The 17122-nt window shown below is 37.0% G+C and overlaps 1 protein-coding gene across 1 annotated transcript in view; it reads right to left on the minus strand.

The window, feature by feature from the left end:
* Positions 1-5540: 5540 nt before the first annotated feature.
* Positions 5541-17122, minus strand: part of LOC148653755 (short transient receptor potential channel 5-like) — an 89354-nt gene continuing 77772 nt past the window's right edge. Inside the window, exons 8-11 of the mRNA XM_088649098.1 lie at positions 14949-15155; positions 12810-12851; positions 8644-8733; positions 5541-6656 (exon numbers count right to left, since the gene is read on the minus strand). Coding sequence (XP_088505224.1) covers positions 5931-6656; positions 8644-8733; positions 12810-12851; positions 14949-15155 — 1065 coding nt within the window. The 3' untranslated portion in view covers positions 5541-5930. The remainder of the gene's footprint in view (positions 6657-8643; positions 8734-12809; positions 12852-14948; positions 15156-17122) is intronic.

Below are 17122 nucleotides of genomic sequence, written 5' to 3' on the forward strand. Positions count from 1 at the left end.
TACTGCCATGAAACAGCTCTGCTAAGCAGCAGATAAGGTGGAGAAATATGAAATTGCATCCCTAAATTAAGACCGATGAGACTGGAATATAACCTAGGATTAATGCTATTATTCTCATGAGCTACATCATGAATTCTTTAAAGGCCAAGTAGCGAGGATTTTGGCTTAATATCTTATTGGAAGGTTGGCACCTCATACAGTACAAGGTCTCCCATTACCATACTGAGATGCTCATTTAGAAACTTAGAGAAAACGGCGATATCCTCCTGGTTTAGTGGCATCAATTTGCAGCAACAAGGGGTGTTTCTCAGGTATCCTGAACTAACCCATCCTCTAGCTGACCAGAGGTCGAAAGCTAGAATTTATTTTTCCATTTTAATTGAGGAAGTACCATAGAACTTATTAAATCTGTATTTGAATGGATTCTCTTGCAAGGCATTTGATAAGTTGAGTCTGTGAAAATATCTTCATAATCCTGCTTGCATTTGTTTTGAGCTGAAGGGCAAGATTGATATTGCTCAAAAAAGCTTTTGGATAAGCAGAGTGAGGATGTGTGTTGTCCAGTTAGAATGACATCATGTCAGGAATTGAGGTACCAGGATTTGAGCAAGTGTTGACCTTGCAGTTGAATTGCCAATAAGTCACTTAACGCACGTTCTATCAATACAAGTTATACTGTCAATCAGTTGAAGTGGTATTCTGCAGTAATTTTAATACCGCTGTCAAGATGCTCACCATCACTGGTTAGTCCGTTGTACAGAGTACAGTATTTTGTTCTGAATGTCTACACCACAAAAGCAGATTTCCATCAGCACGATGTTAATTCTTCGTTAAGAAAGGATAAAGTGAGCCTTATTGGTTCCATTCCATGTAGTTCTTTGATTTTTGTTAGGTTAGACGTTCAGTTTAAATGGTCTCACCTCTGCCCAGTCAGCTGGTAGTGATGAGGTGATCCAATTCTAATGTTACTGGAATGTATCTCTGTTTGGTCATGATTGAATATGCATGATTTATATTCATGATAAAAATGTTTAGTCAAAATCTACTGTATGTTTCTAAAAACCTAGTCATATTTCTTTTGATGCTCCATACAATTTAGATTTCTCTTTTGATAGAAAAGTTGCAAAAATAACTTCAATCTTCCAAGGTGTACTTTAAAGCTTAATATGCTTCTACAAATGTGTCCGTTGTTGATAAATTTTTTGGTGAGGTAAGGTTGCTTACTCTTTTAGGACTAATATTTTGATGCTCGTAAGAATTTACTCTCGAATCAGGTGAGGTTTGCACTAATCTAATCCTTTAAAACAAAATCTGAACAATAACCCTAATGTACCCAAACCCTTAGCTAGGGTTAGGTTTCCTAGAAAACAATGTTAGAAGGCATGGTTGAGTTTAAGGACAAAAATTAAATTCAGGACAAGCGATATTTCAATGTTATCCTCACATTTTTTCTTGGATATGCTGTATGGCTACATACACTGAAGGTTGCATTAATAATTTGAACCCTAACTCTAACTCACCCAAACCCTTAGCTAGGGTTAGGGTTAGGATTTCTAGAAAAGATAGAGAATGTTTGATGACCTGGTTGTGTTTTAAGGCAGAATTGAAGTTCAGGAAAAGCGATATATTGCAACATTTTTTTCTTGTATGTATGGCTCCATACACTGCATTGCCTTAAGTGGTAATATTGCCCAAATACAATACACTGAAAGAAAGTGGTTATACTTTCCAGAGTCTTGCATTTGACTTTGAATGCATGTCCGCATTAACAGATACAGCCACAATTTATTGGTTATTCCCAAGACTTAACCATTTGAACCCTGAAACCATGCCCATTGAGAACACCATTCAATATGAAATGTGCAATAACAAAATCCTTGTCAAGAAATACAATTTTTTCCATTGTAGATACATTGTCAGTGGTGTGACAAGGTTGCTTAGTCTTTTAGGACAAATGTGATGCTCGTATGTATCTTTTCCTCTAAAATGAGTTGAAACTTGCATTAATCCTATTGAAGAAAATCTGAACCCTAACCCTACCTTACCCAAACCCTTAGCTAGGGTTAGGATTTCAAGAAAAGAGAGAATGTTTGATGACCAGGTTGTGTTTTAATGCAGAATTGAAGTTCAGGTAAAGTGATATTGCAATGTTATCTTAACATAACCACTTTCTTTCAGTCTTTTACATTCAGGCAATTTAGGCAACATTACCACTTAAGGCAATGCAGTGTATGTTTAGCCAGGTCATCAAACATTCTCTATCTTTTCTAGGAATCCAAACCATTTCCCCTTGCTTAGTCTTTTCGGACTAATGTTTTGATGTACTGTATGTAGGTAAATTGTTCACTCAAATGAGGTGAAGGTTGCAAGGAAAGCTGGTAAGTGGTGTTAGTGTAATGTAAGCACTATTGAAATTAATTTAACCCCCCCCCAAATCTTCTGATTTTATTAATTCTCATTTCAAATCTTTATATTTTATGTTCAATCCAACTTACGCATTCTTTTTCTGTGATATTTCTGGAGACACGGTGTTTTTTTTTCTCAACAACAATTTTTTATGAAAACCTTCTAAACACTTTGGCAAGGCATAATACATAATATGTATCATAATATATTTATCATAGATATATAGAGACAGTTTTGACAGTCATTTTCTTGGGTAGTGTTTGAAGTCTTGATCTGCTTTTTACTTCACGTTAATACTTTATACTGTACAAGTATTATTTGTAGCACGCTCTGTCCACAATGGCATTGTTACCTGAATAAACTTAAAATAGCATTTGGTTATTCCCAAGACAAGTAAATATTATTTCCAGTCAGAAGTTCTACCCTGAAGGCTTTATTTGTTGCAAAGAAAATTTGTGGAGTCAGGACTTGTGAAAAGCTTTCTGGCTTGGTTAAGTAAGTTCAGCTGTTTAGAATTGGCTCCCCAAATCAACAAAATCCTTTTTATCATATGACTGGGAGAAAACAACCTATGCCTATAATACTTGCCATTGAATTAACATCTAATTCATTCTATAGAATGTAATTAAAATTTTGGACTTTTTATTGGTTAGAGAAAGATGCACCCATCAATTTTCCAAAAATATCAGCATGATCTGAGTTTACCTCTGCTAATCAGAAATCCAACAAGGAAAACCTTGTAATAACTAATATTATCAAAACAGCAGCTGAAGGCCCAAAGGCACAGAGCCAATTAAGCAACAACAAAATCCATCATGAAAGCCTTTTAGTAAGTCATTATCATGTCTCAAGATGTGGACCTTCCAAGGGAAGTTTGAAGATCTCTTGAAGGCTAATGCAAGGTGCTGAAGACAAATTCAATCCATGTCTTTGCACTTCTGGAAACGTACAATCCAGTTTGTCCAGAGTGAGCAGCAGGCCTGCAACCATAAATTAGATGGCTATAAGCTTGCCACTAGCATTCACAACGCAAAATACACCCTGTTTAGCCTGGAAATCTATGTGAGGCATGAGATATCAAAATATACAAGCTGAGACTGAAAACCAATACACCAGCACAGCATCCATCTTGCTTGATAAATTGACATCTAAGTAACTTAACATCTGCAAACCACATGAAAAAAGCCCCATCCACCTATAGGGACTTCAGACTACCAGTACAGACCTACAGGTATACCACAGGCACCAGCTGTCCTAAAGCATATTACAAAACAAAAGAGGTTTTTGTTTAAAATTTCAGAGAAATACGCAGTGCATGAAATAATAATTTTAGAACCTTTTACTGTGCGACACAGGCATGATTTTTAATCCACAGGGCATTCTTTGATGTCTTCATATTGCAGAATATATTTTTAAAGTTTTAACACTTGAAATATATCCAGAAGATAATTTAATTCAAAATTGAATTTTGAAAGCAAAACCAGCCTACATGAATTTTGCTGGAATTTGAAATAGACTTCTTGCTTTGACTGTATTGTATAAAGTACATCACTTTTTCTGTATCTTTTGATAAAGGTCTACAAAATTAAGTTTATATTTTCATTTTAGACGACAAGTGTCAGTGTCTTACAACTTGCTTGATGCATTCCCTTTTATTATAGAATCTGAATTTCAGTTTTTTGGTTTCTGAGCAACAATCTAGATTGTCAGCCAGCAGAAAGAGGAGTCTTTCCAGATGGTTTTCACATAGTTTACCATCCAAAATTTATTTTTAAAAATATAGACTCATCAGCAGATTTAACAAGCATTCTGTCAACTTTGAAAATATTGTACATACAGTATTATGTAATGAATTTTCATATTCATTGGGAAAAGTACTGTCGTTTCTTACTGTGAGAAATTTCCTTCTAAAATCTGGTTAAAAAAAGGAACTTTCCTTTAAACAGAGCAAAAAGAATCTTTAATCCCTCCTGTGCATTCATATAAAATGGAAAATAATCTTAAAGGGTTTCTGCCAGGTGCTCCGATTTCCTCCCACAGTCCGAAGGCATACTGGGAAGTTAATTGGCTTCTGGGAAAATTGGCCCTGGTGTGAGGGTGTGCATGTCTGTGTCTGTGTGTGCCCTGCAGTGGACTGGTATCCTACAGTACCCAGGGTGTGCCCAGTTCTTGCTGGTTTAGGCCCCAGGTCCCACACATCCTTTAACTGGATAAATCAGTCAGGAAATGGATGGATAGTAATAGCTTGAAATGGGCAACATGGACATTTTCAACAAAGCCTACATAAAAAGAAATGTATTATTGAGAATAATAAATTGGCTTTTTTTTAACAAATATATCTTGGGATGTTGATTGCACCTTAAGACATTGGACTGCAAATAGCTGGATTATTGGTGGTGGTTTTAAGCAATGCGGGGAAGATGTGAATTGAGTTTCTGTGATCTCCCTTGTGCAATATAGTATGTATCTGCACATCAGTTTTGTCCCGTTTAGATTTTGAAGACATCCTCCAGTTTCTAGCAAATACGATAAAAATAAAAAGAGGAGTCTGTTTGTCCTCTTCTTAATAGGAATAAAGCAAATGTTTTTTTTATTAAAACAGAACACATGATATCCTACTCTTCATTTGATTTTGTACTTTAACAAAATAAAGAATATTAATAATGAAAGTCACAAAATGAGACAAGCCACCTGGTCCATCGGGCATTTTAGTGGTCCTGTAAAAAAGTTGACCCTTCCTCACCCTAAATTAAACGAATAAAACAAAGTTTATTTATTCATCTCTTACTAATTTATTTCAAAATTGGATTTACTGAGAGTAATAAAATAGTGTGCTGACATCCAAGAGTTCTTTCAGAAGGTTTTATTAGCAAGAAATGCTTTATATAGCACGTGAGTTAAAAATGATTCTGCACCAATAGTTTTATATGCATTTTATATAAACCTCTAAAAATACAATACCTCATCTGTCTTATCAGCAGAGGTTCCCTCTATTGTTCATTTAGTATTAAAATAGTCAAAACAGGGCAGAAATGGTCTGGCACAGATAACTGTTACATGGCATGCCCCGATGAGAAATAGCTTTTCACCAGTAAAACGCATTGTTAGCAGCAACTCAAAAAATAATTTCAAAGGAATTTTAACACCATGATTTTTTTAATTGCTTGTTGGGAACACAGACTTAAAACAAAATGCTGTTGTACAGTACCTTCGTAGTCAGGGGAAGAGACTTTTTCAGCAGTAAACCCTATCAGAGTTTACCTGAGCTGTGCCTAGTTTTGTTAAAAATTCAGCAGTAGGTAAAAGAAGAAAAAGACTGTACATGGGTAGCTAAATTGTTAATAAGTACTACTATTGCAATAAACTAAGCTCCTGTTTTTAAAATTTATTTTTCTACACTAATAACTTGCAGTCGTGGGCGCCCTGTTTAAATAAATGTTCTAGGCTGGCCCCTAGCTTGGATTACAGTGCAAGCAGAGATTTTGACCAAATATTAGAAATATATATCTTTTCTTTTTGTTTCTTTATAGCTGAGTGGAAACGATGTCCTCCTGCCCCTGTCTCCACTTCCTGATCAGCCCATCGCAGCCCCCCTCCCAGCTGTCGAACACATCCTCTGTGGAGTCTATGAGTCTGGAGTTGGAAGCTGTTATGTTGGAAGCACAGTGAAGGGACTTGCTGCCTACGGGAGGCACGAGACTGTCTTTACCATTGACCTGGGCCGGCTGGGTGAGGCCCACCTCGTTGAGGTGGATCTCACTGCGGGTCACCTCCCGGTCGTTGGCGAGAGAGTGCTTGAAGTCCTGCCACATATACTGGGGCTGGAGGAGTCCATCGGAGATGGTGTACATGGGCTCCGAGTTCGGCTCTGAGAGGTGCCCGTTCATCTTTGAGAACAGCAGGCCCAGCCTTTTGAACGAGTCTTTCTTGGAGCTGGAGAGGCGCTGCAGCCGGTTGCCGTTCTTGATGAAGGACCGCCTCAGGCCGTTGCTCTTTGGTTTGTCCTCGGCCACGTCTGCCCCTGACATGGACTTGAAGAGGGCCGAGACACTGAAGGCGTCTTTCTTCTTCTCGGCCAGGCTGAAGGAGACGCTCTTGGAGCTCTTGTCCCGGCTTCCGTCCTCGTCCTCATTTGCCTCGTCCTTCAGTGTGGCCTCACTGCTGGACGAGTAGGTCCTCCTCGGGGGTTTCCTATTACCTAGGAGGTCCAAGACCTCATAGCGGAAACTGGAGATGTCCTGCTTCAGCTCCTGGAAGAGCGTGGACAAATAAAACAGCAGTGGCTTGAAAACATGGACTTTCTGATGGTGAGTAGACCTCTAAAAATATAGTTCAGGGGTTTCTAGACCAGGCCCTGGACAGCTGCACTGCCTTTTACTTTTCTATTCTACTGTAGCAACATTCTCAGTTATTTACCTAAAGCTGTTGTTGCATCATTTGGTCAAGACTTATTTTTTGTATTTAGTCATGGATGGGAAACAAAGCAATAAGGGACTACGGCTCTCCAGGAACATGGATGGAGACCATCAAATTAGTAGAATTTAGCAGATTTACATTCCAATTCAACTCTTAAAAACCTAAATCAGACCATTCTGGGCTTAGTGGGACCAATTTAATAACCTCTCTCAGTTCTTAAAGTGCATGCAGACACATTAGCCAACCAGTACTCGGACTTCCTACTGCTGGTACTGTATAAAAAGATTTATTTTGTTGAGTACAATCTTTTATTTTTGCTTTTCCTCTGTCATAGGAAAATGGTAGGGTATTGTACTAAATGGCATTTTCCACTGGCATCTTTCATTGCAGTTTTATCAACCTCTTTTGTGGAATGAAGCTTCGGGAAAGAAAGAACATCTCTTTTTTTCCATAACCTTATTATAACAAAAACAGCTTAATGCCTTCTCCGCAGTATTTAACTAAACTTCGTGTACAAGATCATTTGGGAAAACAATAAAAACACTAAGTATTTTAGATTGAGCACTAACATCAAATCTAACTTGGCCAAATGCTGAGGGGGTTATATACCTGTAACAGTAGTTAGCAATGCATCAAAATCTTTGTAAAAATAGATGTTAAGAAAGAAGAGAAATCATCAGGGTTTGTTTGTAGGTGGAGAGAAAAAAAAGTTTCATTTTTAATGAAAACCTCCAGGAATTCATGCAATATAATACAATACAAATGTTTCCCAGATCTACGTTTACAAACAGATATTCTTTTTTTATCGCAAGAGAAACTAGAAATGCCTTGCCTGAAGAACATATTTACAGTACAGTGTGCATTCAAAACAATTAAAGGGTCACTTGAGTAGAAAGTAAGATAATAGTCCCATGGGGAACAGTGTTCCAGAATAGCTAAAGTCAAGCTAAGATACTGAGTCCAGCCAAGGCAAGTGTTCATCCATCTGTATAAATTATACAAACATGTTTCGTGCGGACTAATTAAGGGATATGTTACATTTTAATAAGGCAGTAGCATAACACTAGCTATAATTCTACATAAGATTATTGAATACCAATACAGCAAGCACAAAACAAAGTTTTAAGCTGACTGTAATTTGTATGACCCCTCTCCTCCCAAAAATGCCTTCATTTCAATCACAGCGTAAAATGCGTAATTAGAAAGTTAAACTTCACCAAGGAATTCACTTGGAATTCTTCACCCTACAGCCACCTGATCATCAGTTCTTTATGTAGTTTACTTATCTATTACTTGTTATCTTTAAAGGCAAAATATTTGAGCACAGAGTTTGTGCCTTTTTCCTATCAAAGGAACTTTATCATTACACAGGTGGGCCACAATATTAGGAACCTCTAACAACTACCATATTGAGTATCTGTGAGTAGAATGAACACTTGACACAGGCAATCTCATCCCATTCTGCTACCAGAATTGCCATTGGCTAAGGTTAACATTAAAGCAACAGTGTGTGGGATTGAACAGCATTTTCATTGGTTTCAAACTGTTTTCAGCAGGTTTGAAATCTGGCTAAACTGCTGGATGCAGTACTGTAGGTGACCTACCCAAAATCTTTCTCATGTTCCTCAGGTCTTCCACAAAATGTGTGACCTGTAATATATTTGCCAGTGACTGTATAGGCCTGAAACAACAGAAGTGCTTTCGGTTATGTCTTCTGTAGGCATAGAAATCAGGGGCCCCTCCAGAACAGCTGAGCCCACTAACTCAATGGCCGAGCGGTCACTGGTTTCACTGGAACAGAGATGTACATAATGAACCCACCTTGAAGTTCTCCTCTGTTAGGCCTTCATCTGTTTTTGCACTCCGAATCATAGCCGCCACATATCTTTTCACTAGGTTTCTTATGACTTCCTGAAATTCAGACAAAATGTTGTTGTCATTAAAGGGACATTGTAACAGGGCACAGTAAAACAAAAAGCCAAAGATGAGACCATCTGCAGGAAATGTTTAAACCCCTTTATTTTTAAATCAAAACCGGAACCTGTTGAAAAAAGAAACAAGATGCTATACATCAGAACCTTGCACAGTTCCCTTTAATAATAGGAAATGTTGTGCTGATATGAATGATATTAATTATGGATGCCCAGGCGCATTTATTAATGTGTGTAGAGTTAGTTAAAGGTTTGGGGCTGGACTTTGAAAGTTTCAGTATCATTATATTTAGTGTATGAGGTACACCTTATCAGGTGCCATTAGTTAACAATACTGTACATGTATGTCTTTAATGACAGGTGGATTAGTTTACCATTCCATTCTAAATTTACCATGTTTTGTATCTGAAATGAAAACATTTTTTATTCACTACATGCTCAATTGGATAATTTTCCAACTCTTGATTTGCTAATGTCAGGAACATAATTCATTTTTCTCTCTTTTTCAACTGCTCTTGAGCTTAACATAGGTGATAACAGCTCTGTATCACTGATTAACCATGGGCATGGAGAAATGATTATTGAAATAAACACCTCTTGTTTTTTAAAAGAATGAAGTTCCATTATTAAATATTTAAATATTCAGAAATGTATTCATGTTTGTATTATATTACCGGTATGGATATTGTCCCATTTCAGCTCCACCAGAAATGCACAGAAGTACCAAGAAGCTAGTAGAAGTAGCTCTTATCCCAATCAGTGCTTCGCAACTTGTCAGATCCGTACAGCGTTCTGAAAGTGCTTCAAGATTATTCCTTTATCGCGTTTATTCCGAAAAGAGAGCAGCTGTATCTTTTGATAAAGCTAATTTATTATGTACTTCTCTCTGTGCCAGACATGAATGCTTTCTGCTGGTTAAGCCTTCCAGTTTTTTAGCCTTGGGGGAATTGAATTATAGCCATTTCGGAGTTTTGGGAAAACAGTCCCTCCAGCTATGTAGACTTCATTGAGCTCATAAAATATTCAAAGCAAGGCGGTGCAAACCCTGCTAAAAATTAAATTGATAAACAAATGAGCATATGTTAAAAATTAGCCTCGTGTATCTATTGACACCTCCTAGTAAATCATATTATGGAAAGTACCAGGGACCGTAAACAAGCAAAACCTCTGCACTGGACTTTCCAGTCAAAATATTCTTGTTCTGTGTTTGGGACTAATGTATTTTACAGTATTACAGGTGAATTCTTTAGAACAAGTTTGAAAGTATAAAATTGTGAGACAGACCTAATGAAATATTTATCTTTAATATGTCAGTTGTGAATGGCAAATCATGTGAAACACAAAGAATTTAGGATGATCAGTCTAGGTCAAATTCATTTTAATTAAAATGACACTAATACTATTGTCTTGGTTGAGTTTTTATTTTTTCAATTATGATGTATATTGTATCAATTATGAAATTATGGATAGTTTTAGCCATCCATCCATTTTTTAACTGCTTCAGGGTCATGGGAGAGCTGGAGCCTATCCCATCAAGCAATGGGTGCAAGGCAGAAAAAACCCTGCATAGGTCACCAGTTCATCGCAGGTATTTTTATTTCATAATGTAGTCAATATGTTTTTTTATGGTTTGCTGGTTATCTGGCTATATACAGTAAAGGTTACAAACAGGAGAAAATTGTGAAACCTTGCACTGGTTGAGAAAAATAGATTTGCTGTCTTATCTATATGCATCCTCAGGTTTTGGCAGTGTTAACACTATAGAATGTATTCTGCTTAATTTAAAGAGCATAATACAACTATTGCATTATACACTAAGACCTCAAACTTAATTATTGGTCACCACACCATTGAAAAGACATGAACTCAAAATAAGAAGTGAAGAAACCCTCCTCCACAATCCCAGGATAGGTGTGTTATCTTAAAACAGGCTAAAAGAATTACAACTTCAGAAATCTGAAGAAAGAAGATTTCAAAATCTTCAAAAGACTGTCAGCCCAAACCATTGCTTGACAGAAAAAAAGAAACGTTTGGACCTGAGGATACAAAAAACAAGCACTTTTATTGCATAAAAAACAGTACTCTAAGATGTGTTATAAAATTCTGTTGTTGTTGCTGCCACTGTTCTGTTTGTTTTTGGTGTTTCCTTAATGTCCTTGAATTGGAGCATACATGCAAATAAGCATTTCATTGCACTTGTGCATATGACAGTAAACTGAACTGAACTGATTGAAACCCTGCAGACAAACTGGCCGTCCAAAAATAGGATTGGACATCCCTGGTGAACACAGTTTCAAATTCTAACAGTCCCAGTTTAGTCCCCATGTTTTTAACTGATATTGTGATACATTTTCACAGGGATTTGCCTCACAAATAAATCTAGGATTTCGAAAGTGCACTTGGTCACAAGAGGTGCTTGTAATTTCCATAATTTCCATTGTATTTCTAAAATTAATTTAACATATTTTCATTTTAAAGCATGCTGTGTTATCATTATTGTGTACAACAAGGGTGAATTTTGATGCGGCTTTTCTAATTATCCCTTTAATACACAAAATATAACAGATAATTGTAATCTAGGCTTATTTAAAATTGTAATTAGTCCATGCACTGTAGCTTCAAGTCTGGCATGAAAGGAGTGAAAGGCCTTCTGATATGAAAGACAATAGTAAGGCTTGGTTAAAAAAAAACTATAGATCAATAAATTAGGAGGAACCAAATGAGCAGGATGAGACATATGTCTCGTGCCTCTCTTATTTCTCAGTAATGCAACTATGTCCATGTCATGGACTGACCGTCCCCACTTGAATGAGGTCAGAAAATGGTCGTTAATTTGTCAGTCTCTGTGAGAGATTGCTGGTGACAGACATAAGAATGGCTTTCACCTACATACTTCACTGTGACCCGTTTTCACATGATTAGGAAACTGAGGCAACAGTAATGACATTTACAGTACATATTTATTTTAGATGAACAATTAATCTAATGGAGTGGCAAGGTGGCACATTGGTTAGCATTGTGCCATGCAGTTCTGGATCCCTCTCTTCAATTCTGGATCTAAGGTGCTCTCTGCGTGGAGATTGTAAGTTCTCCCTTAGTTTGTGCATGGGTTTTCACTGGATCCTTTGGTTTTCTCCAACAATGCAAAGGTACTGTAAGTTAAATGGCTTCTGGGAAAACTTTTGGCCCAATGTGTGAGTGTGTATGTGTCTGTGTTTGTGACTGTCAGCCCTGTGATGCACTGGAATCTCATCAGGATGTATCCTGCCTGGTGCCTATTGACTGGTGACCTCTTGCTTCCCTGTGACCCTGTTAGAAAATGGATCAGTGAAGGGATGGAACAAATCTAATAAAGCAAGACTGCAGTAGTGCATATGAAAACATAAAACAACTGCATGTTTTGTGTGGGTGTTGCTATATAAATGCTATATAAGCATTTGCAGATGCAATTTATAATGTTTTAGGAACTGATTCTGTTAATGTTTTATTAGAGTGACATAAATACATAATAATAATAAAAATCTACACTGTAAATTAATTGAATATTAATAACAGACCTCTAAACCTGACCATAGCCAAAATCCCACAAAATAAATCTTTGGTTTATTTTATCCATTTATTAAGTGTCATTTTTTCAACCTAAACTAAAGAATTACTGAAAAATGAACTCAAAATTGTATAATTCAAGATGTAGTTAGAGCAATTTTAGGATTATACGGAACAGTATATGAAAAGACTGAGAAATTCCACATAGAATACCCTACATCCTGGATTCGAAACGTGTTTTATTTTACGTGTTCAAATTATAGTTAGCACAGTTTATACTGCTGTCTCGTTGATCTTGTGTTCTGGGTTTAATTCTGTTGGGTTTCCTTCCAGGTGGAGTTTGCATGTTCTCCTCATGCTCATGTGGGTGTTTCAGTGGGTACTTCCGTTTCCTCCTTTATCAAAAAGACATGCTGCCAGAGTAAACTGATGTCTCTAAATAGTATACTGTATTTCAGCATCACATTTGTAATCAGCCTGAATGTTTAACGAGAATAGAAACCTTCATACCTGGTAGTGCTGATTTTGGATCAAATTGTCAGCATGACGCTCCTGAAATCAAAGAACCAGAAAGCACTTATTAAAATTTGGATAGATAACTTTTAGACTTTTACACATAATTTTTTTTTTTTAGTTTTTCATGTGTGCTTTTACACTCATTGGCCAAAATATTAAAAACCCTCCTGAATAATGAGCATTGGACCTAGTGTTACAATTTTCAGAGGGATTGAGATGTGGGATTTCCCTAGCTGGGTATGGCGATCCAAGTCTGTATGATGGTTCTCAATCCACATACACATATCCTGCCACTGAGATTCTGGGGGTTCTTAGTTTACATCTTCTGTGTTTAAAAACATTATTCTATAGCTTTAAAGGATTATAAAAACCTCCCAGAGGTTACCTGTGACCTTTTATGACAACTGCTGAAAAATGTTTGCTCTGTTTGGTGTAAAAAAGACACATAGACCTTTTCCTTATTCTTCATATGTGACATAATGTTACAGGGTGTGGCGCAGTATGTAGGTGGCTATGGAAATGTCTGTAAGAATCTAGGTACAATGGGTAACACCTAACTTGTGCCAACATTTTTCCTTCCTAGAGCTGGAAATCAAGGGATGTTAACTTAATTGCGAGAGATGCACTAATCAAAAGAATCTCCTGGTTTACCTTAGTTAAGTTCTGGGTAAATGATTAAGAGTGTCAAAAGTGTAGGATAAAAGATAGAGACGCACAGGCAATGGAGCAGTAGAGAACAAAAGAGGAGACAGGAGCACACAGAACATAAACTTTGTGCAGATTGGAAGACCAGATTGGAACTAAGTATTTAAACCTTGCTAACAGAGCTTGCTGTTCTTTGTTTTTTAGGGAACTCAGGAAATCAGAGTGAAGAATCCCTTGGTTAAAAATGGCCTGTCCTGGTTAGTGAGGTCCCCATTCATTTTGGTGGCATCTGAGTTTACAGAGAGAGAGTTTTACTTTAACCACAAGTTGTATTCAGTTTAAAAGGTACTGTAGTTTTCTCTTTTTCTTGCCTTTGTAGGCATTAATTTGAATAGCCTATGGTTTTCTGGGTAGTCTGGGTGTAGGGCTCCGGCACGCCATTGACTGGAAACTTGTAGATAGAGTACAGTCACTTGTGTGTTGTATATTTAGTGTGTCGTAATTTTTTAATAAATATTTGTTTAACCCACTGTGCCTGAATTATTACTCTTTTCACCAAAGCTGTGCCAGAGTACAAAAGCTTATGTGCCTCCAATCAATACTTGGTAAAATTGAGGATTATGGTTATTTATTTTGATTTATCGGCTTGGTCAATTTCCTGATTTTCTCTAATTTTTTAATCCCCATTTGTAACAATATTTGTTACACATGCACTGTATGTAACACATTAAATGGGATAAGAAGATGATAAATTTTATTTTCACACCAAATTTCCAAAGTGCAGAATTTGAGTTATAGAGATTTTAAATTATTGATGTCTCAGGAGAAATATTTGTCTCGAGAATTTACTGCATGACAAATGAATAGAGATTCAGATGTCAATTGATTGTGACAAACGTTGATTGTGACAAAATAAAGTCTATTATTTCATATCTAAATTCTTATGAGTTGAAAAGGTATAGTTTTCTCTTGTTCAGGGCTGATAACTGTTTTAACATACTGCCTTCAAACATGATATGCCAGTTTTGGTTTTGTAATCATGTTGGGTTTGGTGTTTGAATTTTAAGTTGAGGATAAAGGTTGAAAAGCTTTAATAAAAGTAAAAACTGTGAGACAGCATTGCCTAGTAGCAAATAACCACCCACTACAAACCAGAAACATGGTTGTTACCACTTGTATAGATCCCAGAGGAAGGCTTTTTTTGTTCAGTACAGTAAATATGTGAAAAATATAAATGCAAAAAGAGGTGTCGGTTCTGATATAGCTTCAAACCCACCTACTGTACATTCAAACAACTCCTTTGGGAACCCCATAGTAATCTCTGGACTATACGGGCCACAGTCTGTGATCCCAGCTTGTTGTGGGTTTACTTGGGAGACATCTAAAACCAGTCCTTATAATGGACTGCTCCTTGTACCATTGCTGTTGATCTATACAAGTCTCCACACCAATCTGCTTGCATGCAATGTGATGAATGGAGTGTCTTACAGTGAAAGCCCTGAAGTTCTCATGTTTCCTCTGTTCCTCTTCTTGTCGCCTCCTTGAGCACAGCTTCCTGTGGAGCCACACAAACAGGTACCAGATAGACTTGGGGCTTGGGACGATGTTAAATGGGGGAGGCAGGGTACCTCCTTCATCAAAATAGCTCATCCACAGTTTGGTCCGGGCAAACTTCCATTCAATGTCAGCATGGTCCTGTGGAGTTTCAAAAGGAACTTGTAATTGACTTTTTTGTTGTATTCAGTTATAGTATGATGTATACAAGAAGCACCTTGCTGTGTGTGTTGTAAAGCTTTTGCTTTGAAAATTATTTTCTTATTTTTCCTTTATGACCTTTTGACAAGTCACTGCAAATATCTACAGTACAAGCTGATATGTGCTGATGTTTCTTAAGTAATGGCTTTTAGCAGTTTACTCTCATAACCCTGTTTTGAGCGGGTGTACACTTAAAATACATGCTACAGTACTGTACATTAGGAAATCACTAAATTGTACCAGAAGAACTGTTTCACAAACAAGCCAATTCCTTGCCAATATTTAATCAGTCACTGACCTAAACAATATTGAAGCTTATGTTCTGTGTGAAAGATGATACATTTTCAGAAACAAAATAAAACATGAGACGTTTTCCATGGTTAATTTTGCAAAATTAAAGTTCTAAAGTTGAAGTTCTCCTTCAAATGTGAATAATTCTTGTGCTGCTTCTCATCCCAAAGGATTCCGAAGCACTTGACATATAAGAACGTGCTTCATCCAATACTGCAGTGCAATCCCCACCTGGGTGACATGCAGGAACCATTCGGTGGCAGGAGCCCCTTTACAAAGCATATCAGGTGAGAAAGGAGAGAAATTCCCTCACTATTTGATTTAAGGAGGACATTTAAAGTGACCAGCATATGCTAGCCCACTGTGCAACAGTGCCACAGGATCTTAAATGACCAAATAGTCAGGACCGTGGTTTTACATATCATCTGAAGGATGGCACCTCCTGTGGAACTGTGGAACAGTTTCTCCTGTCATCCCCATGAGGCATTGATGTGCAAATTCTGGTCCAGAAGGAAGACTGCCAAATGATGTACTGATCTGGCCCGACCTTGCTTTGCTTAGCTTCTTGTATCTGACAGTATATTTGTTTTTAGACACTGCAAGTATGTTCTAATAAATATTATCCTGTTTATGATACATTAAAGTTAATATTATGAACGATTTTGTCTGGGTTCCGGTGGGAGCCTGATTTTAGGTAATACACTTGACTTTCAGAACGACTCTGTTATGTGTTTGTAGGGCTACATCTGCTATATCTTTTTTAAGTCTGAAAGATTCAATTGTTTATGTATTGTTTGAGTTCAACAGTGTTTTGGAACCAAATTAATAGATATACAGTGAAGAACTGTACACTTTTCAGCCTAGGCTTTGTGACTAGTAGATTTTACAAGATTACACTTTGCAGAGTAATGCATGAATACATTTTTTTCAAAGATCTGTTTTGATAAGCTGAAACTCATGTTTCATCACAAGCACAAATTGGACTCTCTAGTGTATTTTTTTTTACTTTAGCCTGTTTTTATTGTCGGCATTCATGTTTTGTTCCCTGACAATATGCAGTTACTGCAGCAAGTACTGGCCCCCTGTGTCTTAAATGAGGTTATTTACTGGCTTATGTACTGTAGCATAGTAAGTGTTTACTGCAAAGGTTTGCAGAGAGCCTGATGTTAAGACAGGTATGCCAAGACAACAAACATTCTGTGGAACAAAAAAAAACATTTCTCCCTGAAAGAAAACCACACACAATCACCTTTTATTCTAGAGAATGTTTGACATATAGCCAGCTGGAAAAGAAACCATACACCACTTAAAGGCCACACTGAAACCCTGGATCTAATGTCCAAGCCCACACAGTATGCACTTTCCCTGACTGATTCTACAGATTAGGTCAGGCAAAGTCCTCTCTTTCCACAACCATTACTAGAGGATGTGCTGCATAATTAGAGTTAAGTACATTTAGATTTAGGTTATTAAGCGCTTTAGTATTAATTTTAACTCTAATCTTATCTTGAATCTCATTATCTTTTATCTTTATCATTATCTCTAACTACCATACTGTATGTTTCCCAGCAGAGTTGCAAAGAAATAGACATTAGTCTTGTGTGTGGCATCTTCCT

This window comes from Lepisosteus platostomus, chromosome 10 (genome assembly GCF_059453375.1).
Source record: "Lepisosteus platostomus isolate fLepPlt1 chromosome 10, fLepPlt1.hap1, whole genome shotgun sequence".
Classification (NCBI taxonomy): domain Eukaryota; kingdom Metazoa; phylum Chordata; class Actinopteri; order Semionotiformes; family Lepisosteidae; genus Lepisosteus; species Lepisosteus platostomus.